The sequence below is a fragment of the Schistocerca americana genome, chromosome 9 (genome assembly GCF_021461395.2).
Source record: "Schistocerca americana isolate TAMUIC-IGC-003095 chromosome 9, iqSchAmer2.1, whole genome shotgun sequence".
In the NCBI taxonomy this organism is placed as follows: domain Eukaryota; kingdom Metazoa; phylum Arthropoda; class Insecta; order Orthoptera; family Acrididae; genus Schistocerca; species Schistocerca americana.
In genome coordinates this window covers 41,683,114-41,709,369 of record NC_060127.1, presented here as the reverse complement: position 1 = coordinate 41,709,369, position 26,256 = coordinate 41,683,114, and the positions used below count along the sequence as shown (strand labels likewise).

Below are 26,256 nucleotides of genomic sequence, written 5' to 3'. Positions count from 1 at the left end.
TGGTAACTGAACAGTTGACAACATGGACATTACCAGCAGCATCAAGTCTGATACGCCCTGCTAAATCCGCGGGACAGGACAGGACACATACAATAAATTGTGGAAAGGGATCAAAATAAGGGGCTGTCAATTACACTGGGAGATGTGATACTGCGTGAAGAGTTTGACAGAGCACTGAAGGACCTGAGTCGAAACAAGGCCCCCGGAGTAGACAACATTCCATTAGAACTACTGACAGCATTGGGAGAGCCAGTCCTGACAAAACTCTACCATCTGATGAGCAAGGTTTATGAGACAGGCGAAATACCCTCAGACTTCAAGAAGAATATAATAATTCCAATCCCAAAGAAAGCAGGTGTTTACAGATGTGAAAATTACCGAACTATCAGTTTAATAAGTCACAGCTGCAAAATACTAACGCGAATTCTTTACAGACGAATGGAAAAACTGGTAGAAGCCGACCTCGGGGAAGATCAGTTTGGATTCTGTAGAAATGTTGGAACACGTGAGGCAATGCTGACTCTATGACTTATCTTAGAAGAAAGATTAAGGAAAGGCAAACCTACGTTTGTAGCATTTGTAGACTTAGAGAAAGCTTTTGACAATTTTGACTGGAATGCTCTCTTTCAAATTCTGAAGGTGGCAGGGGTAAAATACAGGGAGCGAGAGGCTATTTACAATTTGTACAGAGAGCAGATGGCAGTTATCAAGAGTCGAGGGACATGAAAGGGACGCAGTGGTTGGGAAGGGAGTGAGACAGGGTTGTAGCCTATCCTCAATTGTAATTCTGTCAGAGACAGTAAAGGACTTGGAAGAGCAGTTGAGCGGAATGGACAGTGTCTTGAAAGGAGGGTATAAGATGAACATAAACAAAAGCAAAACGAGGATAATGGAATGTAGTCGAATTATGTCGGGTGATGCTGAGGGAATTAAATTAGGAAATGAGACACTTAAAGTAGTAAAGGAGTTTTGCTTTTTGGGGAGCAAAAAAGCTGATGATGGTCGAAGTAGAGAGGATATAAAATTTAGACTGGCAATGGCAAGGAAAGCGTTTCTGAAGAAAAAAAATTTGTTAACGTCGAGTATAGATTTAAATATCAGGAAGTCGTTTCTGAAAGTATTTGTATAGAGTGTAACCAAGTATGGAAGTGAAACGTGGACGATAAATAATTTAGACAAGAAGACAATATAAGCTTTCGAAATGTGGTGCTACAGAAGAATGCTGAAGATTAGATGGGTAGATCACATTACTAATGAGAAGGTATTGAATAGAACTGGGGAGAAGAGGAGCTTGTGACACAATTTGACTAGGAGAAGGGATCGGTTGTTAGGACATGTTCTGAGACATCGAGGGATCACCAGTTTAGTATTGGAGGGCAGCGTGGAGGGTAAAAATCGTAGAGGGAGACCAAGAGATGAATACACTAAGCAGATTCCGAAGGATATAGGCTGCAGTGGGTACTGGGAGATGAAGTAGCATGGAGAGCTGCATCAAACCAGTCTCAGGACTGAAGACCACAACAACAACAACAGTTCCACTCAAACATACAACTTTATTATTTGATCAAACAAGAGTCCAAAAAAATTTTTAATCATACAACTTTAGTCTTTGGGACTTAATTACTGGCTGAAAGCCACTTTAATTTAATAATGGCTAAAGACCAATAACTTAAAACGGAAGCACAATCAGAAATTTAAAAGGCAAGCCTTATCTTAAAACAGTTCTTTAGTTAGGTTGAAGTGAACAAGCTAAATTCAAATTGGGGGAAGGCCGAAGAGTTAAAAATTCAAAAATTTCTAAAATGCCAATGAAACATTAGTTTAAACTAGGCTGAAGGCCTTCAGAGTAAAACAACTCTAATTTAAAACAAAAATCTAGAAGCCTTACAAGTACAAACAACAAGAACAAATTTTTAAAAAAATAAGTCAGTTCACACAAGAGCACCCAGATGTTCGAGGGTCGGCCTGTAATTCAATCACTAATGCTCGTTTAGGTGAGACAGGCAGTCGGGCCAACCATTCATGATCCGACGACAACCCAACCGACCGACAGTCATCGGACCGACCGACAAAATAACTTCACCTGACCAGGGCACAACAGGGAGTTCGACGGAACAGCGTAGAAGATATTGGCGCCCACGACCAATCATACACAGATCTGTCAAACTACAGACCATGCTGGACAGCAAAAACGCAATGAAGAAACTATACTGCCTGAAATTTACGTCAATGGACAGGGCAGGTAACCATAACCAAAAAAAATGTGTGTAAAATCTTACGGGACTTAACTGCTAAGGTCATCAGTCCCTAAGCTTACACACTACTTAAGCTAAATAATCCTAAGGACAAACACACATACCCATGCCCGAGGACTCAAACCTCCGCCGGGACCAGCCGCACAGCCCATGACTGCAGCGCCTTAGACCGCTCCGCTAATCCCGTGCAGCAACCGGAACATTAACGGCCACAAGGCAGAAGATTCCACTGGCGCACTTCAATTCAAATAACCAAATACATTGAAACTCCACCAGAGGGTGGCTAGAATTTTCCAATTTCAAAACCACGTTGGTGCTCTCAGGAATACCCCAACAGCCGACAGCGAACTCCAAACGACACAATGTGAACAGTCTTGACTTGCTGGTAAATCAAAACTCAGCTTTCATGTCCAGGGTCGGTGAGCCACGGACCTGGTAGCAATGGGAACAGCGCCACACACTCTGACACAACGTAGAGACCGCCAGTGGGCCCGGCCATACTATGCCCCACCGAGAATTCCTCACTGCTCCACACCAACCGACCGACTCCTCAGAGCCAGTATGCCAACAACATTTAAAGTAACTTGTCAATCAAAATCACGCAGTTTCACGAACACTTGCACGAAGAATCAGACAATGCCAACTGCAGTTACTGTACAATAACAGGGACGAATCATGAGTCGGCACACACATCCAACCCATAAGCGATCGCCAGCCAAATACACGTCATCCGGCAATACGACCGATCGACGACCAACCAAAGTCGTCGCCACTCCAATCACGTGTGTCGCCAACCGTCGGCCGAGCCATGGCGGTCCCGACCAAACTGCTGCTGCACCCTGACTGAACTTGTGCCACGTGCCAACTCAGACACTGCCAGGTCCCAACTAACTGGTGGCATGCTCCAACTGGCTTCGACACACGACGACCGGGAAGTCTAGCAGTCCCGCAAAGATAATACAGCAGAGCTTATATCGATACGTGCTGCTGATGCCGCTCACGGGCAGGCAAAGAAGCAACTCAGTGACACAAGTAATTCAAACTAACATAACGAGATGGCAGTACGGCAAGAACAGGATGTTAAATAAGAGATGGCAAGAACACGAGCACGCACTGCTCAACGTCCTCCAAGAAGTTGACAGACACAACCAGCAAACAATCAGTACTCCTATACCCTTGGACCCATGCACCACGTTTGCTGAATGGACAGTGAACATCCTGGCCATTACAGCTAGCACTACCACTGACATTACTGTACACAACACTCTCACCTCCAGCTCCACACATGTTCTTTGACTAGACAGAACACATCACTGACTTTACCCACAAACCGGGCTGATTATCAATTTTACCTGTAGCACCAACAGCAACAAGAAGATGATCACCGAATCCACCTGTAACATTAAGCACCTTGCTTGACAGACATTTAGACAGTACACTCACTGAACATTGCATGCGTCACTGTGCCCACCTTGGTCTTGCCCGCGAAAGGCAAAGGTCCCGAGTTCGAGTCTCGGTCTGACACACAGTTTCAGTCTGCCAGGAAGTTTCATATCAGCGCACACTCCGCTACAGAGTGCAAATCTCATTCTGGAAACATCCCCCAGGCTGTGGCTAAGCCATGTCTCCGCAGTATCCTTTCTTTCAGGAGTGCTAGTTCTGCAGGGATCGCAGGAGAGCTTCTGTAAAGTTTGGAAGGTAGGAGACGAGATACTGGCTGAAGTAAAGCTGTGAGGACGGGGCGTGAATCGTGCTAGGGTAGCTCAGTTGGTAGAGCACTTGCCCGCAAAAGGCAAAGGTCCCGAGTTCGAGTCTCGGTCCGCCACACATTATTAATCTGCCAGGAAGTTTCATATGGACTAAGTTCATAGATATATCAGTGGCTCGAAGGCTTCTTAAGTAATAGGATACAGTATGTTCTCCTCGACGGTGGGTGTTCATCAGAGACAAAGGTATCGTCAGGAGTGCCCCAGGGAAGTGTGAGAGGACCATTGTTGTTCTCTGTATACATAAATGATTTGGGTGATAGGATGAACAGCAGTCTGCGGTTGTTTACTTATAATGCCGCGGTGTACGGTAAGGTGTCTAAGTTGAGTGACTGTAGGAAGATACGAGTTAGACAAAATTTGCAGTTGGTATCATAAATGGCAGTTAGCCCTGAATGTGGAAAAATGTAACTTAATGCAGATGAGTAGGAAAAACAAACCCCTGATGTTAGGATACAGCATTAGCAGTGTCATGCTCGATACAGTCAAGTCGTTTTGAAGATCTATGCATAACGTTGCAAAGTCATAACAGGCGAACGAGGTTGTGAGAACTGTGGTAGGGAAGGCAAGTGGTCGACTTCGGTTTATTGGAAGAGTTTTAGGAAAGAGTGGTTCAACTCTAAAGGGGACCGCATATAGGACGCTGGTGCGACCTATTCTTGAGTACTGCTCGAGTGTTTGGGATCCGTACGACATTTAATAGAAGGAAGACATCGAACCATTTCAGAGGAGGGCTACTAGATTTGTTACCAGTAGGTTCGAACAGGTCGTGAGTGTTACAGATATGCTTCAGGAATTGAAATGGGAATCCCTGGAAGGAAGGCGGCGTTCTTTTCGAGAAAGACTACACTACTGACCATTAAAATTGCTACACCAAGAAGAAATGCAGATGATAAACGGGTATTCATTGGACAAATGTATTATACTAGAACTGACATGTGATTACATTTTCACGCAATTTGGGTGCATAGATCCTGAGAAATCAGTACCCAGAACAACAACCTCTGGCCGTAATAACGGCCTTGATACGCCTGGGCGTTGAGTCAAACAGAGCTTGGATGTCGTGTACAGGTACAGCTGCCCATGCAGCTTCAACACGATACCACAGTTCATCAAGAGTAGTGACTGGCGTATTGTGACGAGCCAGTTGCCCGGCCACCATTGACCAGACGTTTTCAATTGGTGAGAGATCTGGAGAATGTGCTGGCCAGGGCAGCAGTCGAACATTATCTGTATCCAGAAAGGCCCGTACAGGACCTGCAACATGCGGTCGTGCATTATCCTGCTGAAATGTAGCGTTTCCCAGGGATCGAATGAAGGGTAGAGCCACGGGTCGTAACACATCTGAAATGTAACGTCCACTGTTCAAAGTGCCGTCAATGCGAATAAGAGGTGATCGAGACGTGTAACCAATGGCACCCCATACCATCACGACGGGTGATACGCCAGTATGGCGATGACTAATACACGCTTCCAATGTGCGTTCACCGCGATGTCGCCAAACACGGATGCGACTATCATGATGCTGTAAACAGAACCTGGATTCATCTGAAAAAAATGATGTTTTGCCATTCGGCACCCAGGTTCGTCGTTGAGTACACCATCGCAGGCGCTCGTGTCTGTCATGCAGCTTTAAGGGTAACCGCACCCATGGTCTCCGAGCTGATAGTCCATGCTGCTGGTTGTCAGATGGTTGTTGTCTTGCAAACGTCCCCATCTACTGACTCAGGGATTGAGACGTGGCTGCACGATCCGTTACAGCCATGTGGATAAGATGCCTGTCATCTCGACTGCTAGTGATACGAGGCCGTTGGGATCCAGCACGGCGTTCCGTATTACCCTCCTGGACCCATCGATTCCATATTCTGCCGACAGTCATTGGACCTCGACCAATGCGAGCAGCAATGTCGCGATACGATAAACCGCAATCGCGATAGGCTACAATCCGACCTTCATCAAAGTCGGGAACGTGATGGTACGCATTTCTCCTCCTTACACGAGGCATCACAACAACGTTTCACCAGGCAACGCCGGTCAACTTCTATTTGTGTATGAGAAATCGGTTGGAAACTTTCCTCATGTCAGCACGTTGTAGGTGTCACCACCGGCGCCAACCTTATGTGAATGCTCTGGAAAGCTAATCATTTGCATATTACAGCATCTTCTTCCTGTCGGTTAAATTTCGCGTCTGTAGAATGTCATCTTCGTGGTGTAGCAATTTTAATGGCCAGTAGTGTATTAAGTAAATTTAGATTACCGGCTTTTGAAGCTGACTGCCGAACAATTCTACTGCCACCTACATACATCGCGCGTAAGGACCACGAAGATATGATACGAGAAATAAGGACCCATACAGAGACACTATAGACAGTCGTTTTTCTCTCGCTCTATGTGCGAGTGGAACAGGAGGCGATGATAAGTGGTGGTACAGGGCACTCTCCACCACGCACCGGGCGGTGGCTTGCGGAGTATCTGCGTAGATGTAGATGTAGATGTAGATGCAGATGTAAACATTCGAGGGAGGCAACTGACCTTCCGATAAGTGTTCACCACAGTCATTATCTTGTGTTTTCTGCCTGTTCGTGAGGAATAAGCACAGCAGAGCTTGTCATTAGAAGTAGCAACGAGTAATAGAATGTCTGTGCGTTAGAATATACAGGGGAACAAGAGACGTCTTACATTTGTCTTCTAATGCGATTAAGGTGTATAGCTGCATGAAGGGCAACGAGGGATAATTAGTATTTCGCTGTGCATCAGAATATACGAAGCAATGAGCGCTGTCTCGCACTTGTTTCTTATCTTGGTTCGAGTATTTGGTTGTGCATCATCGGTCTGAGTCACAGCCAGAGCACTTGACTCTGACAGTGAAAGGGAGAATTGAGGAAATGGGAGATACTCGAAACGAATAACATACAGAATTGTAGAGTTTAATCATTGACATGACAATTATTGAACAACATGAAATAAAATCGTCATAACTTCTAAACGGTTTGCGTTAGGACGTTCAAACTGCACGGTGCAAGGCCGGCCGGGGTGGCTGAGCGATTCTAGGCGCTACAGTCTGGAATCGCGCGACCGCTACGGTTGCAGGTTCGAATCCTGCCTCGGGCATGGATGTGTGTGATGTCCTTAGGTTAGTTAGGTTTAAGTAGTTCTGAGTTGTAGGGGACTGATGACCTCAGAAGTTAAGTCCCATAGTGCTCAGAGCCATTTGAACCATTTTGATGTCCTGGAGGAGCAGTCTGGGGACCGCATTCTGGCTCTGGGGTACCCAGAGTCCACGACTGGCCGCCATAATCTCCGGATCTGAACACATGTTGACATAAAAGTTTTGTGGGTTTGGTACCGCGTCATAATGTAAAAACTACTACTGCTATAGAAAAACCAACGTTTCGGCGACGATTGCAGCGGCTTTCTTCTGGGTCTAATGGTGCGTTCTAGCTATGCAGTGTCCTTTATACACTCCTGGAAATTGAAATAAGAACACCGTGAATTCATTGTCCCAGGAAGGGGAAACTTTATTGACACATTCCTGGGGTCAGATACATCACATGATCACACTGACAGAATCACAGGCACATAGACACAGGCAACAGAGCATGCACAATGTCGGCACTAGTACAGTGTATATCCACCTTTCGCAGCAATGCAGGCTGCTATTCTCCCATGGAGACGATCGTAGAGATGCTGGATGTAGTCCTGTGGAACGGCTTGCCATGCCATTTCCACCTGGCGCCTCAGTTGGACCAGCGTTCGTGCTGGACGTGCAGACCGCGTGAGACGACGCTTCATCCAGTCCCAAACATGCTCAATGGGGGACAGATCCGGAGATCTTGCTGGCCAGGGTAGTTGACTTACACCTTCTAGAGCACGTTGGGTGGCACGGGATACATGCGGACGTGCATTGTCCTGTTGGAACAGCAAGTTCCCTTGCCGGTCTAGGAATGGTAGAACTATGGGTTCGATGACGGTTTGGATGTACCGTGCACTATTCAGTGTCCCCTCGACGATCACCAGTGGTGTACGGCCAGTGTAGGAGATCGCTCCCCACACCATGATGCCGGGTGTTGGCCCTGTGTGCCTCGGTCGTATGCAGTCCTGATTGTGGCGCTCACCTGCACGGCGCCAAACACGCATACGACCATCATTGGCACCAAGGCAGAAGCGACTCTCATCGCTGAAGACGACACGTCTCCATTCGCCCCTCCATTCACGCCTGTCGCGACACCACTGGAGGCGTGCTGCACGATGTTGGGGCGTGAGCGGAAGACGGCCTAACGGTGTGCGGGACCGTAGCCCAGCTTCATGGAGACGGTTGCGAATGGTCCTCGCCGATACCCCAGGAGCAACAGTGTCCCTAATTTGCTGGGAAGTGGCGGTGCGGTCCCCTACGGCACTGCGTAGGATCCTACGGTCTTGGCGTGCATCCGTGCGTCGCTGCGGTCCGGTCCCAGGTCGACGGGCACGTGCACCTTCCGCCGACCACTGGCGACAACATCGATGTACTGTGGAGACCTCACGCCCCACGTGTTGAGCAATTCGGCGGTACGTCCACCCGGCCTCCCGCATGCCCACTATACGCCCTCGCTCAAAGTCCGTCAACTGCACATACGGTTCACGTCCACGCTGTCGCGGCATGCTACCAGTGTTAAAGACTGCGATGGAGCTCCGTATGCCACGGCAAACTGGCTGACACTGACGGCAGCGGTGCACAAATGCTGCGCAGCTAGCGCCATTCGACGGCCAACACCGCGGTTCCTGGTGTGTCCGCTGTGCCGTGCGTGTGATCATTGCTTGTACAGCCCTCTCGCAGTGTCCGGAGCAAGTATGGTGGGTCTGACACACCGGTGTCAATGTGTTCTTTTTTCCATTTCCAGGAGTGTATTTTGTTGTTAGTGTTCACTGCGCATGCCATTACGTCATAATTTTAAAAAAGGGTAGTTAGTTTCATTGGTCACTTAAGGAAGAAGGAGAGGGAACTTTATTTCGATAGGTTATTGCGGTGGAGGGAGAACGTGACCTCCGTTGTCTGTTGGCTCTTGTGTTATGTACCATGACTGGTGGTCACCGTCGAATGAGAAGTCTGCTGCTGTTTACCAGCTGCTGGACGTCGGCAGTTACTCGCCGGTGGTGCCCGTGCCTCGTGTTGACAGTGCGGTCTGTTGGGCTCTGATGGCTGGCAGCCAAGATGGGGCAATCCTGAGTCCATCGTCTCTGCTCATGCTCTTAGGGTGTTTAAGTATTTCGATGGCGTTTCTGATTTTGCGTTTCGTCGTAATTGGCTGCTTGGCCAACACACAGGCTTCGCTGAATTTTATTTCTTTTCCGCAGTCAAGGTGATGTTCTGCCACTGTGGATTTATTGTGTTGCCCTAGACGAATATAACGCTCGTGCTCCCGAATGCGCGTTACTGTTGCCCTACCAGTCCCGCCGATATATGCCTCTCCACATTCGCATTCCACCTTGTAAACACCTGCAGTGTGTAATGCATCCACCTTGTCCTTGGTGGAACCTATCACGTCCTGGATCCTACGACCAGACCACATGCTGGTATATATTAAAGACATGATGTATAACACCAACCCGAAAATCACTGCTGAGCTGAAAACAGCCGTTCAGGAGGTCATCGACAGCATCGGTCTTCCGACACTTCAGCTGGTCATGCAGAATTTCGCTATTCGTCTGCGCCACATCATGGCTAATGGTGCCAGGCACATCGAACATGTCATTACCTGAATCCGAATATCTGTAGTAACGTTTACATACTGAATAAAGTGTGTGCACGCCGTAGTTTGTAACTAATTTATTTTTCATATAGTTCAATAATAGTCACCCTGTAAAAAGCCACTGTAAGATAGCTGTCTGAGCAGGAGTCAGATACTGAGTAAAAAAGTGTTCTTACCCATATTGTACCAGGAGGCGTATGCACCGTTATTCACTTCCTAGATAGGCAGAGAACTTCTCCTCCCCTTTCCAATGTCGGCTCTGCTGAGTATCCTGGGAGACATTCCTTTCCTACTCTATTACAGGTAAATTAGCAGATCTCAGTCCACAGTGTTGTCAAACGTCCTGACTGCGCCACATAGCCCACACCTTCATCCACAGCTGGTGGGACGCGACACCCTTTGACCGAGTGTTTCCAGCAGGTGAGGGGCGTGACGCGGAGAACGTGCTCGCCACGGCAACAGCCGACTGCCGCGAGAAATTATTTAAATAGTTCGGTCAACTTATTCCACGCGGCGGCGCGGTTCCTTCCGTCCCTTTACGACGAACCTGCACCTACCTGTGAACATTGTCTCAGTACATCATCAGTAGGGAAGCCGAGTGAAACCTACTGTACCTCGACGTGAACCAGGCTGCAATTACAGTCACTAATCTATGCTTCGGGAGAAACACGAAATGAAACGTTGGAAATTTTGTCCTCAATTAATATATTCTGAAACTTAGGTGAACAAGTATCACTGCCAAGCCCGTGCTAGTCTTAACACAGTCACTCACAATCCCTTTCACTCACGTTAGCAAGTCTATGGTGTTGCATTTCCCGGAAACGTAATAGCTACAAAAATACTGATTGTTTTTGATTGAGAATGCTCGCCAAATATTAAGTCTGTCGGTACCTAATGCAGTCACAGTTTTTAGCCACCGACCTGCTCAATACGCCACGCGGAATGTATGTCTTTTCTCGTCACAAAATTCACTTAAATATTCCGAAATTTCTACACGCCCATCGGAACAATTATGCAGTCACTTTACAACACTTTTGATGCATGAAACACTGCTAGATACGGAAACTTATCATTTCCATCGGAACTACTACTACACACGTCCGAACTGTTTATGGCTAGGCTCCGACTTCTCTCTAGAATACTCTAAGTCTTCTCTACCAGCAGAGAAAGGCGCGCGAAGAATATTGCTTTACCATTGGTCAGTTTACTCAACAGCCAATAGCGAAACAACATTCTGCCGCGCCAGTCCGTGCTTTTCATCAATAACCAATCGCAAAATAGTAAACCTAACGACCGCACTTTTTACCGACGTAATTTTCTAATATGCTGAAGTTTTGTTTGTGCATAAAGTTATTTACTATTGTTATTTATACCTGAATTAACTGTCCCTTTACCATAAACTTACTTTACAAATCTATTCTACAAAAATCCCCTTTGTCCATATCCATACTTCTTCGAAATGTTCCCACACTAAATCCTACTACATAACTCGTTAAACAATTATCTTAATATTAACCTTAAACCACACTCACGCATCATTCATACTGCTAAAACACATTTATAACATTTTATCCACACAAAAAAAAATAATAACACTTTATGAAAATACTAGAACAGTTTATCAAAAACATTCTATTACTTTAGTGCACTCCAGTGGACGCAATCGAAACTAAAATCACAGTCTCCCTTTCCAATATTGTCCTCTATCGACTGGTACATAAACTACGTGCGCGTCCAATCTCGCGTCACCATCTACCACTCTCCAGCTCTGAGACACTTCTCCCACTTAACCGCTTCCAAGACAGGATCGTTATACTGCACTACGCCTCAACCAGACTTGGAGGAAAATGTGATGAGCAGTGCGGAAGGCGGCCGCCATGTCAGTACCAGGCAGTCGGCCCACCCGTACAGGGTAAGCCACACGACCGTGTGGAACATTCTCCATGACAATTGTTACTACCGTTATCACTTAAAACGTGTGCGGGACTTACTAGCGATAGACTTTCCACAGAGGGAGCAGTTTTGTCACTGATTTCCTCACCAAGCAACCACGATTCTGGGATTTTTCACCTATGAGGCCACCTTTATGCGGAGTGGTATCGTCATCTTTCATGACAGTCATCTGTGGGACAGTATGCTCAACTCCCATGGTATGGTGACAGCGAATCATCATGCAGCCAGAATGTGGGACGGCTTTTTTTGTGGTTTTAGGACGCGCAACTACAGTGGTCATTAGCGCCCAGACTAAACTATGAATGCACTGCGAGGCACAATGTTAAAACAGCAACAAAAAAGGACAACACTATAAAAGCCACATTAACAGGCAAGGCATTAAAAGAAAACAGCATAATCAAATGTCCTTAGACAGGTTTGTCAAGTGGATAAAACGAAGAAAGCGAGCAGCTGCTCCTGGGTCATCCGCTAAAACGGCATCCAGAGTACATGGCAGGCCAAGATCAACGCGCAGTGTATTAAAATTCGGACAGGACGTTAAAATGTGGCGTACCGTCAGCAATTGCCCACATGGGCAGAACGGCGCCAGCGCAGCTGTCAGCAGATGGCGGTGGCTGAACCGGCGGTGTCCAATCCCTAACCGGACCAAAAGGACCTCCTCCCGCCGAGAAGGGCGTGAAGAGGTCGTCCAAACCGCGGGGAGAGGTTTCAAGGCCCGAAGCTTGTTTTCAGTAAGTGTAGACCAATCGGCATGCCACAGGGGAACCGACATGGCCAGGAACCCACAGAAACGTAACCGGAGAACCATCGTCTGCCAGCTGCTGAAGAGAGCGTTGGATCCAGTGCACGAAAGGGTTAACCGGATACGGATCACTGAGGCTCTGGATGGCGCTCAGGGAATCAGAGCAGATGACATGTGCAGCGGCGGATATAAGGAACAGCCTGATAGAGGGCAAAGAGCTCAGCTGTGAAGACCAAACAATGGCCATGGAGCCGGTATTTGAAACTGTGTGCCCCAACAATAAAAGAGCACCCGTCATTTGTCTTAGAGCCATCTGTATAAATGTGGGACAGAATAATTGGCGACCGCATTTTGGGATGTCACCTAACAGGCCGGAATTTTCGACCTTTCTTGCAGGTGACTTTGCCTTCCCCGTTGGGGGAAGTGCCATTGATGATTCGAAGGGTTGTGTGGCTGCTACATGATGGTGCTACAGCCCACTTCGTCGTTAACGTCCAGACGCATCTGAATCATGTCTTCCCTGGTCGATGTATCAGACGATGCGGTCCAGTTGCATGACCTGCTCATGCATCGGATCTCAACCCGTGCAATAACTGGTTACGGAGCTATTTCAGAAGTAACATGTATGCAGAGCACACTCCAGATGTGGAGACAGTGGAGCACCATATTCATGCTGCCTTTGACACTGTTTGAATGCAGCCTGGTTGATGTGAACGTGTGAGACAGGACATGCTATGGCACATACACGCATGCATTGAGGCACATAGAAACCATTTTCAACACGTACTGTAATGGTGGCTGCATGGTACAGCACGTATTAGACCGCAGTCTCTGAACAATGTATAGTTGAATAAATGATCTCTATCAGGGAAACTACGCATTTCCGGACATAAGTTCATTAGACCTTTCTTGTTCCGTATCGTCTCATCTATTAGTCCCTAGAGTTTGTACACTGTGAAAAAATCACCCTGTATAAGAACTGTAGCGACCTTCACGCAACATCCAACCACTTGAAAATGGAAGAGGAAAGCTAGTGGGGAGTTAATCACTTGATGAGGCGTGAAACCCGAGATTACTTTATTTTTCTGAAAAAGTTACGCTTTAACTGGGACTCAGTGCACATCGTATGTGAAGCTGATGAATAACGCTGTCATAATACTAATCGCACACTTTAAACTCAATGCCCTGGAAGCAGCAGCCAGTGCACTATGACCCGATCATAAACTTTCGCTCCCAGCGTCCACCACATAGGGTCCAAGTTAAAATGAGCAGTTAGGTGAGCACAGAATTGTTCGAGGGTTGATCCAGAAGTAAGGTTTCCAAAGAGCTCCAGCCACACTGGAAGGTGTTACGTGAAATCTGTCAACACCGCTCTGTGCGGCTGTTCCCCCACTCTCGATTCCACCCAGCTGCGCTTCACTGCACCCACTCAGTATTGGCTCAGCAGCCACCCATGATGGAGGTTCCCATTGTTGATCTCTCCAAGTACGAGATTCGTTCTGTAATTCGGTTTTTGCACTCCACTTGGGGACATTCGTCATGAGCTGACACAAGTGTATATTCGTTCGATACGTCCGAAAATGGTGCAGGAAGTTTAGTGTCAGTTGGAAGAAGGTCCACGATGAAGAGTGGAGTGGAAGACTTTCAGTGTTGGTGGCGGTTATCGAGATGGTCCAATGCAAAGTGTTTCAAAACAGGAGGATCATCGTCTGTGAACTTGTTGCTCAGATTATTGGGAGATCTTACACTACAGCTGAAAGAACTTTAACAGAAAAATTGGGGCGACACAAGTGTCGCACTCGATGGGTACCGGGTATTTGGAAAGCAGAGCACAAGGAGAAACGCGTTCACTGTACTCGCCAGTTTCTTCAAAAGTGTCAAGAAGATAAGGAAGGATTATTGGACTCCATTGTTACGGGAGATGAAAGAAAAATCCAAATGATGGTGTAAGTCAAAAATGATTCAAATAGCTCTAAGTACTATGGGAGTTAAAATCTGAGGTCATCAGTCTCATAGACTTAGAAGTACTTAAACCTTAGTAACCTAACGACATCACACACATCCATGTCCTAGGCAGGATTCGAGCCTGCGACCGTAGCAGCAGCTCGGTTCTGGACTGAAGGCCCTAGAACAGCTCGGCCACAGCGGCCGTCTATGGCGTCAGTCGGGTTCACCACTGGCAAAGCAATTCAAGCAAAGTCCAGCTGGTAAAACCATAGCCACTGTTTTGGAGGCGCACAGGGATACTGGTGATGTATTTCAGGGAACCTGGAACAATAATCAGCTCAGGCAGTTGGTGTGAAACACTACAGAAACTCAGGCGAGCTATCCAGAAACGTCGGAGGGGATGACTGACAGAAGGTGCAATGCTGCTTGACGATAACATCCGACCTCACATCTCCCCCACACCTAGAAACTTTTGACAAACTTTGCTTGGACTGTCATGTCCAACCTACCTTATAGTCTACACCCCACTTGCTCCCCAAGTTAACCCTTTCGTGGGCAAAATTATTGAGCAGTTTTTTAATGAATGGATAGCAGATAGTAGTTAACAGATAGGTATATTTATCATACAAAATATGAAATTTGCTCCAACTGTGAGGTCACACAACAAGGTGGGAAGTATTCTTCCCACTGCCCTTCCTTGGAGTTAAATAACAAAAACAACTTTTTTTATTTATGTCATATTTATTTGATAAATTTACTTCTCTTGTTACAATGATTGTTCACAATTACTTGCCATGAAATTTTCTGAAACATGGGTCTTTGCAAAGTGGTATTTGACAATATGTACAAACACAGCGAGTGCTCTTTTCTGCAGCTTTGGTACTACAATGACGGCACGTCCAGTAGGTTTCTCCTAAAATGGGTTGATGCTTCCCTACAGCCACATGACAAAAATCTTCAGATACTTTACCCTTTTTTGCCAGAAAGACAGGTTTTTGTCCACGCCTTTTTTGGGATGAGAAGCCAGCAATCAATTGTATGGCTAGATGGATCCTGTATGTGAGCTGATCATGCTGTCCACTTTCTCTTTTGCTTATTTTCCACAGGATAAAACTGTTCACTGCAGCAACGTCCACCAGGAAATAAAATATTTTGTGCCACCATTTTACAGAACGTCTGACAATAGCATACCTTTCTCGTAATTGATCAAACTTATCGACACCACCGATTATTTTGTTGTATTCTGCCACAACTTCAGGACAAGAAATCTCTGCACTAGTACCATCATTGTTTTTCCTTTTCACTGTGGCTGTTTCTCATGGGTCATGAACTGAGGACAGGAAGGTGACTGGACGGTTATCCATCCATTTTACAGTAGAAATGGTTCCTTTTGTTTCAAACTGGTATTCTCCTCGTGTCCCTTCATAAATTTGGGTATATCAAAAGTATTTACCTTATACTACAGCTTTGAGGAAAAAAATCACAAAATGTCACGCAAACAGCACTGAAAGGCTCCTATACAGAGCAACACTCAGTTATACAATGGCTCTGCGCGAAGGTACAGCAAAAACGGCGGGAACTTCCGACTGGAAATAGTACCCTATACTGTTCAGTAGGTGGTAGCACCGTACAGAGGTGGGAACTGTGAGTCCCACGGGACTAGGAGCGAGTTCATTGTAGTGGGAAGCATGTTTCCCACGGCTCATGAAAGGGTTAAAGGAACACATGGATGGCCAACACTCCTGGAGCGACGATGAAGACAAAGAAGAGGTGAAATGCTTCCTCACCAGGGTGGATGTGGAATTCTACATGGAGATACAGAAATTGGAGACACTTCTATAAAAATGCATAGAAAAAGATGGGGATTATGTATACAAATAGAGCTAAATTTATTCTTCCCAACGATGTAAATTTCCATGAGAATAAAGGATGCTGTGTATTTGTCAAAATGAAGGGAACATTACGTCTGGATTTTTTTTCAGCATGTTGATGCGTGCCATATGTACTGGGTGATCAAAAAGTCAGTATAAATTTGAAAACTGAATAAATCACGCAATAACGTAGATAGAGAGATACAAATTGACACACATGCTTGGAATGACATGGGGTTTTATTAGAACCAAAAAAACTACAAACGTTCAAAAAATGTCCGACAGATGGCGCTTCATCTGATCAGAAAAGCAATAATTAGCATAACAAAGTAAGACAAGCAAAGATGATGCTCTTTACAGAAAATGCTCAATATGTCCACCATCATTCCTCAACAATAGCTGTAGTCGAGGAATAATGTTGTGAACAGCACTGTAAAGCATGTCCGGAGTTATGGTGAAGCATTGGCGTCGGATGTTGTCTTTCAGCATCCCTAGATGTGTCGGTCCATCACGATACACTTGCGACTTCAGGTAGCCCCAAACCCAATAATCGCACGGACTGAGGTCTGGGGACCTGGGAGGCCAAGCATGACGAAAGTGGCGGCTGAGCATACGATCATCACCAAACGAGGCACGCAAGAGATCTTTCGCGCTTCTAACAATATGGGGTGGATCGCCATCCTACATAAACATCGTACGTTCCAGCAGGTATTTATCAGCCAGGCTGGGACTGATGCGATTCTGTTACATATCGGCGTACCTCTCACCCGTCACGGTAGCAGTTTTGCTGTCCAGCGCCATCTGTCGGATATTTTGTGAACTTTGTTTTTCTTTGGTTCTGATAAAACCCCATGTCATTCTAAGCATGTGTGTCAATTTTTACCTCTCTATCTACATTATTCCGTAGTTTATTAAGTTTTCAAATTTATACTGACTTTTTGATCACCCTGTACTTTTGGGTTCAGAGTTTTTTTTGCTAAGTTCATTAGGCCTCGGATAGACAGCAATAGTCACAAATATCCTTACAGCTATCATCGCAGAGTGTGGCTGCTGGAGTGGAGTTTGACTACTCACCGGGTGTATGGCGAGCACGGCGGCGGTGTCGCCCTTGACCTCGCGAGGCGCCCGCTGGACGATGTCCCTCATGGTGGTGGCGTACAGGGCTATGGTGCTGGCCACCACAGCCAGGGCGGTGCACACCAGCACGATGATGAGCGGGTCCACAGCTGCGGGCACACACACCACATACCGCCGTTTGAGTCTCGTACAGATCCCCGTATGGAGGACATAGTGATAGACATCCCTGGGGTATTGAAGTAGCAGAATGGGTTGAAAATAAATAAATCGCCAGGTCCTGATGGGATTCAAATTCGGTTTTACAGAGAGTACACTACTGCATTGGCTCCTTACTTAGCTTGCATTTATCGCGAATCTCTTGCCGAATGTAAAGTCCCTAGCGACTGGAAAAAAGTGCAGGTGACGCCTGTATACAGGGTGTTACAAAAAGGTACGGCCAAACTTTCAGGAAACATTCCTCACACACAAATAAAGAAAAGATGTTATGTGGACATGTGTCCGGAAACGCTTAATTTCCATGTTACAGCTCATTTTAGTTTCGTCAGTATGTACTGTACTTCCTCGATTCACCGCCAGTTGGCCCAATTGAAGGAAGGTAATGTTCACTTCGGTGCTTGTGTTGACATGCGACTCAGTGCTCTACAGTACTAGCATCAAGCACATCAGTACGTAGCATCAACAGGTTAGTGTTCATCACGAACGTGGTTTTGCAGTCAGTGCAATGTTTACAAATGCGGAGTTGGCAGATGCCTATTTGATGTATGGATTAGCACCGGGCAATAGCCGTGGTGCGGTACGTTTGTATCGAGACAGATTTCCAGAACGAAGGTGTCCCGACAGGAAGACGTTCGAAGCAATTGATCGGCGTCTTAGGGAGCACGGAACATTCCAGCCGATGACTCGCGACTGGGGAAGACGTAGAACGACGAGGACACCTGCAATGGACGACGCAGTTCTTCGTGCAGTTGACCATTATGTCAGCGTCAGAGAAGTTGGTGCTGTACAAGGTAACGTTGACCACGTCACTTTATGCAGAGTGCTACGGGAGAACCAGTTGTTTCCGTACCATGTACAGCGTGTGCAGGCACTATCAGCAGCTGATTGGCCTCCACGGGTACACTTCTGCGAATGGTTCATCCAACAATGTGTCAATCCTCATTTCAGTGCAAATGTTCTCTTTACGGATGAGGCTTCATTCCAACGTGATCAAATTGTAAATTTTCACAATCAACATGTGTGGGCTGACGAGAATCCGCGCGCAATTGTGCAATCACGTCATCGACACAGATTTTCTGTGAACGTTTGGGCAGGCATTGTTGGTGATGTCTTGATTGGCCCCCATGTTCTTCCACCTACGCTCAATGGAGCACGTTATCATGATTTCATACGGGATACTCTACCTGTGCTGCTATAACATGTGCCTTTACAAGTATGACACAACATGTGGTTCATGCACGATGGAGCTCCTGCACATTCCAGTCGAAGTGTTCGTACGCTTCTCAACAACAGATTCGGTGACCGATGTATTGGTAGAGGCGGACCAATTCCATGGCCTCCACGTTCTCCTGACCTCAATCCTCTTGACTTTCATTTATGGGGGCATTTGAAAGCTCTTGTCTACACAACCACGGTACCACATGTAGAGACTCTTAGTGATCGTATTTTGGACGGCTGTGATACAATACGCCATTCTCCAGGGCTGCATCAGGGCATCAGGGATTCCATGCGACGGAGGTTGGATGCATGTATCCTCGCTAACGGAGGAGTTTCTGTTGATCTATCGGTAAGTCGTTCTCAGTTTACTATTGAGAAACATGTTTCAAATAGGCAGCTTTCGTGGAAAGTGAATCAGGGTAGCGTAACTGCATAGGGAACATATCACTTTTAGAAGGCGTGTTCAGAAAGTAAGTGTACTGTGGCCAAAACAGGGCGTGGTGTTAGCGGGGGACCCTGTGACCACAGCAAGCATCACAGCGACACGGTAGTAGTTAAGGGCGGGGCGGGGGTGCGGGGGGGGGTGGGGGGGGGGGGGTGGTAGGACGTCAAATAGGCACCACAGGATATTTTAATTACCACTGTCTATACTTTTACAAATAAATTCATAAAACTTTGCCAGCATGACCGGGAAGGATTCGGGATTCACACTCATAGCAGTGGATGTTCAAAAACACGAAAAATAATATTTTTTAAATGTGAAATTTCATAATTTTTTTCACTTACTGTTCGCTGCATTTGTTGCTATAGGTACAGTTTTCTTCATAAGTAAGAGAGATTCTTCGATGAATTTTGCACGGCATACAAACCATACTTACAGGTGTATGAAACTCTAGAATATTAAAAAACTAGAAACTCGCCTCGACTGCAAAAAAAAGCACCTAGTGTTAACCTAAGTTTCGGCGTAGATAACTACACCTTCTTCAGAACAATAAAATCCACAAGTGCCTAAGAAGACCTTTGTCAATGATTAAAAGAACACCATAGCTGTACATTTATGAACGAAAAAAAGGAAAACACAAACAGTACATATGTACAAAGTAAAAACCACTACTTAACTTAATGGTGTATGCTCCACCTCACACCAGCCTATGTTCGATGGACCATGACCCGCCTTAAATTGCAGCTACAAACGGTCGCTCACTTCAGTGCAAATTATAATGTCCTGTGGTGCCTCGCCTGCTCCAAGTCGGCCAGTTTCACGTCCTACCCCCTTAACCGATGTAGTGACATCCAGCTGCGTGAAAGATGTCGCTAAGAAATCCAGCCAAGTGCGAGCCACGTGCTGTGGTTCGCTTTATATTCGCGGAAAGAATAGCACAACGAGTGTGTTTAAGTGATGGAGGGAGTTAAGTGAGGCAGAAATAACGTTCATGACAAACAGGGGAGTGAGAGAACCTACAGTTTGACTGTTGAGTTGGCAAAAAAATAGAGCAAACTGTCCGTGAAAACCGCCCCTTGACGGTGGATGAAATTTCTGCCATGTTTCCGCAACTCTCCAGAACTGTCTTATACGAGACACTCACCGAAGCGCTGATTTATCGAAAACTGTGCACAATATGGGTCCCAAAACACTTGACAGAGCAGCACAGGAAAAATCGGGTGAGTAGCGCCCGCGAGGCTCTTGAACGACTCGAATTGGAAGCTGAGGAAATTATGAGCTCTGTTGTGACTGGAGGTAACACATAAGTGGATCACTACACTCCCTAGACAAAAAGACAGCGGGACAATGGCGTCACAGCAGCTCCCCGTCCGCCAAAGAATTCAAAACCACAATTTCTGGCACAAAAATCGTAGCCACTGTTTTGGGACCGGAAAGGCATCATTTAGGTCGAATTTCTGTCTCGGGGAGAGATCATCAACGCACAACGATATTGTGAGAGCCGAAAAATCTCAAAAGCAGCATTCAAAACAAAAGGAGGGCGATGTTGACGAGAAGAGTGTCCTTGTTGCACGACAACGCCCGTCCTCACACTGCCTTTGCAGCCGAGGCGCTCTTGGATTCATTTTGTTCGGCACTTTTCAACCCCTCCCACCTCCCCGCATTCTCCTGACTTGGCGCCTTCGGATTATCATGTATCCACCTCCCTGAAGGCGCACGTGAGTGGAATTATCAACCTACGAGCATGTGCGGAAAGAGGTTGTGAAGTGCTCGAAGGAGCTAGCGGGAGAGTTCTTCGAGGAGGGTTTAAAGATGCTTTCAAGGGTATGCTTATTATGTGGAAAAATAGTTAACAAGAGACTCAACAATATCCTGTATTTTTTTTCAAATACGCTTCTTCTAAAATATAAAAATGTAGAACACTTATTTTCTGTTATACCGGAGACAAAGTAGCGTCTGACGGCCGGCAACCCACATAACACCACAGAGGGCGAGGTTGCCTATACCCAAAGGCGTACCTAAAAGCACCATGGTAAACATCGGCTATTTACACACAAGATAATGCAAGCAGACATTCCGAGAACTACTTCCTGCAGGGGGAGCCACGGCCTGCAGGAAGTATCACTACGACGAAATCTGATTGGCTGGAGACAGCTATTTAGGGGCTAGAACCAGACCCGAAGTTCAGTTCACGCCGGATGCCGACCTCGTGTCCTGCAACCATCGAAAATTAGGTCTTCGTCTCGGAGTTGGACTGTTACTAGTGTGTGAGTGTGTTACCACGAACTTTTGTGGAAAATAAGAAGTTAACTTTTGTTTTCCTCAATTAGGAGACTTTTTTCGTTATTGTTACTTTTCGTTTGTGTATTAAGTTATCTACCTTGCGGAACATCCATCAATAAAAGTTGTGTTGTGAAAAACTGCGAAATGTCAGTCACAACACTTTCTCAACATGTCTCGTATATTATAAACGCCGACGAAAGAGACCATCCAAAGCTTCGAGTGTCTTGCGCCTTTTCCTGAAAGAAGACCTAGGGCTCGTTCATTTCTGCGAAAACGACAACTATCTGTGTCACGTACTTGGATAAGTTGGAGACCTGGCTTTTCACAACAAGGCGAAAGCCCATTACAATGTCTCCCGCACGTAAGAGCATTTCCTAACAGTGGGCTGCCTCAGAGATGGATCCAAAGGAGTGTGCACCACTGGACCTCTTAGGCCGCTTCCTCACACGACATCTGATCTTTTTCTTTTCTTTTCTGACTCTTAAAGAATCTCTGTGTGTGGTTTCCCTTCCAACAACTTTCGGTGAAGTACGACGCCACAGAGCGACGTCAATGAGACATGCTCACCGAAGTATGGGACGAGTTTGACCATCTCTGGATGTTTGTTGCACCTGGTGGAAGGCACGTTGGACATTGCAACGACTGAGTTACATTCGATCTTTTATCTCCTCATCAAATATTAATTCCAAACGTAAGATACGACAGTGACTTGCAAGCGTTTACTGAGTGATGTTAGCAAAATGTTTTTATTGACGTTTTGTGAAAATATGTTTCATGTTATCTTCAACTAACAGCTTCAGAGCTGCAGGTTCGAATCCTGCCTCGGGCATTGATGTGTGTGATGTCCTTAAATTAGTTAGGTTTAATTAGTTCTAAGTTCTAGGCGACTAATGACCTCAGAAGCTAAGTCGCATAGTGCTCAGAGCCATTTGAACCAAGCTTCAGAGCCGCCAATCAGCTTCGAGGTCTTGGAAAAGAAGTACCTCGATGAAGGAAGCGTCGAACAGTCGCCTAACGGCACGGAGACTACACCTGGCTGTTGCCGTGCCCAGGAAAAGGAAAAATGAATTGTATTCCTGCAGGACAAAAGTGTAGAAATCTAAAAAGACATGACTATCGGAAGGACTGATTCAGCACAGTGAAGAATCAAAACAATCGTCGGTGAAATTAAAAGCAACGGCAATAACATTAAGAGCGTATGGGAATTCCACTACTAATGCGGAGGAGATAGGTGGAAATACGCTGAAGAGCCAAAGAAACTGGTACACCTGCCGAATATCGTGTACGGCTGCCGAGAGCACGCAGAAGAGCCGCAGCACGACGTGATATGGACTCGGCTAATGTCTGAAGTAGCGCTGGAGGGTATTCACACCACGAGTCCTTTAGGGCTGTCTATTCACACCACGAGTCCTGTAGGGCTGTCCATAAATCTGTAAGAGTACGAGATCTCTCTTGAACAGCACATTGCAAGACGTGGCAGATATACTCATTAATGCTCATGTCTGGGTAATCTGGTGGCCAGCGGAAGTCTCTAAGCTCCGAAGAGTATTCCTGTAGCTACTCTGTAGTAATTCTGGACCTATTGGATGTCGGATTGTCCTGCTGGAATTGCCCAAGTCCGTCGGTATGCACAATGGGCTCGAATGGATGCAGGTCATCAGAAAGGATGCTTACGTCAGAGTCGTATCTAGACGTATCAGGGGTCCCATATCACTCCAGCTGTGCACGTCCCACACCATTACTGGGCCTCCATCAGCTTTAACAGCCCCCTGCTGACATGAAGGATCCACGACTTCATGAGGTGGTCTCCATACCCGTACACGTCCATCCGCTCGAGACAATTTGAGACGAGACTCGTCCGACCAGGCAGCATGTTTCCAGTCACCAACAGTCCAATATCGGTGTTGACGGGCCCAGGAAAGGCGTAAAGCTTTGTGTCGTCCAATCATGAATGGTACACGAGTGGGCCTTCGGTACCGAAAGCCCATATCGATGATGTTTCGTTGAATGGTTCGCAAGCTGACACTCGTTGATGGCCCAGCAGTGAAATCTGCAGCAATTTTCGGAAGGGTTGCACTTCTGTCACGTTCAATCATTCTCTTCAGTCATCATTGGTCCCGTTCTGGCAGGCCGGCCGGAGTGGCCGAGCGGTTCTAGGCACTTCAGTCTGGAACAGCGCGACTGCTACGGTCGCAGGTTCAAATCCTTCCTCGGGCATGGATGTGTGTGATGTCCTTAGTTTAGTTAGGTTTAAGTAGTTCTAAGTTCTAGGAGACCGATGACCTCAGATGTTAAGACCCGTAGTGCTCAGAGCCATTTGAACCACTTGAACCGTTCTGGCAGGATCTTTTTCCGACAGCAGCAAAGTCGCACATTTGATGTTTTACCGAATTCCTGATATTCACGGTACACTTGTGAAATGGTCGTACAGGAAAACCGCCACTTCATCGCTATCTCGGAGAAGATGTGCACCATCGCTCTTGCGGCGACAATCACATCACGTTCAAACTCACTTAAATCTTGATAATCTACAATTGTATCAACAGTAACCGATCTAACAACTGCGCCACAGACTTGTATTATATAGACGTTGCCGACCGCAGCACCGTATTCTGCATTTTTACATATCTCTGCAATTGAATACGCATGCCTATACCAGTTTCCTTGGTGCTTCAGTGTAGTACGTTGGAGGTCTTTATGAGGGGGAGAACATGCCTGAGGCCGCGATAGAAGAAGAAACAGGAGAGAGGTAGGGGATCCAATACTAGAATCAGAATTTAAAAGAGCTTTGCAAGACGTAAGATCAAATAAGTCACAAGGGATAGATAGCATCCCATCGATGTTTCCAAAATCATTGGTGGACGTGATAACAAAACAACTATCCATGTTGGTGTGTTGAATGTCTACATAATTCCGAAGATAGCCGGAGCCAACAAGTGCCAGAATTATTGTACCATCGGCTTAGAAGCTCAGGCATCCCAATAATATACAGAATAATGGTAAAGAAAATTGAGGATGATTCAGATGACGTTCAATTTGGCTTTAGGAACGGTTAAGTCACCAGAGAGGCACCTCTGAGGTTGTGGTTGATAATGGAAGAAAGACTGAAGAAAAGTCAAGACACATTCATAGAATTTGTTATCATGGAAAAAAACATTCGACAATGTAAAATCGTGCAAGATGTCGTAATCCTGAGAAAAATAGTGGTAAGTTATAAGGAAAGACGGGTAGCACACAATATGTAGAAGAAATAAGAGGGAACAAAAAGACTAGAAGAGCAAGAACGAAATGCTCTGATTAGAAAGGATGTCAGGCCAAGATATAGTCTTTCGCCCCTCCTGTCGGATCTATAAATCGAAGTAGCAACGACGGAAAGTGAAAGTGAAGAAGAATTACTCGAATTGTTGAACTGACTGACCTGTCTAATGAGTTCACAATGTGATTTGAGAGGAAATCGAAGAAAGTCGAAAGTAGCAGAAATGAGAACAGCGAGAAGCTTAACTTCTGTATTGGGGACCACAGGGTTGATGAAATTAAGGAATTCTGCTTCCTATGCATCAACATAACCCGTGATGGACGGAGGAAGGAGGACACCGGAAAAAGGGTATTCCTGGCCAAGAGAAGTCTGCTAATATCAAAAGTAGGCTTTAATTTGAGGGAGAAATTTCTGAGAATGTACGTTTGGAGCACAGCATTGTTTTCCAGTGAAGCATGGATTGTGGGAAAGCAGGAACGGAAGAGAATCGAAGTGTTTGAGATGTTATGCTTCAGTTAAATGTTGAATATTAGGTGGACTCATAAGGCAAGTACTCAGGGAGTTCTCTGCGCAATTGGCGAGGAAAGGAATATATGAAAAACACTGACAAGAAGAAGGGACAGGACCGTAGGACATACGTTAAGACACTAGGGTACTAAAGGGTGCTGTGTAGGGTAAAAGCTGTAGAGGAAGATAGAGACGGGAATTCGAGAAATAAATAAGGACGTAACGTACTGTACGTTCAGAACAGTGGAAAGGTCTCTGTTGGATTCCTTTCATGTTAATTTCTTAAATCTGTTGTCTTTTACGGCATACATTCCACTTCTAAATTTACTGTGGTGTTTCTGACTCTATCTGTGAGGAGACTGAGCAGTGGAATGAGTTACTTTTACACATAATCAAGAACGATCTGTCACACTACTACACTTCAAAACACAGCTCATATGTAATTCATGTCACACAGTCTCATACGGAACCTACATCCGCTTTCTTTATATACTGTATATGGTAAGATACTGTCATCCCCTTTCCCTTCCGTGAGAAAGGATGAATGATCAAATGTATTTCTAGTTGCATGCTTGATGGTAGCAGACAAGCCTGTCTGCTAGACAACAGTAGGACCAACGTCGGAACAGGTACCTACGCTTTCTAAAAGCAAAGAGGTTTCTATTCTCGGTATGGTCCTGTCCGTGCCTTGTCATGTTGGTATAGGAAGTTGCCTCTCTGGTCACTTCCGTTTGTATCTGTGAGGCACCCTCAGGAGGAGCAGTCTGTCCGTGGCGAGCGTCTGAAGTGGTAAGATCTCCGGTTAAGCGCGTCTCTGCTAAGTCCGTAGGACAATGGATTTCTTAAGTTCAGCCTAACTGAAAATTTAATCACCTTTATTTCAGGTTAAATATGTTATCTTAAAGTGCAACGGAGTGTAATTCGAGTGTGAAGTTCAGAATATCTTCTAGTAGTTGCTTCGTCACTACTTTGTGAGTAAAGTGGAACCACGTGTTGA

General features: G+C 46.0%; 1 protein-coding gene across 1 annotated transcript in view; it reads right to left on the bottom strand.

Annotated features, from left to right (window-relative positions):
• Positions 1-26,256, bottom strand: part of LOC124551151 (organic solute transporter alpha-like protein) — a 169,626-nt gene that overhangs the window by 39,718 nt on the left and 103,652 nt on the right. The window contains exon 3 of the mRNA XM_047126116.1: positions 17,335-17,486. Coding sequence (XP_046982072.1) covers positions 17,335-17,486 — 152 coding nt within the window. The remainder of the gene's footprint in view (positions 1-17,334; positions 17,487-26,256) is intronic.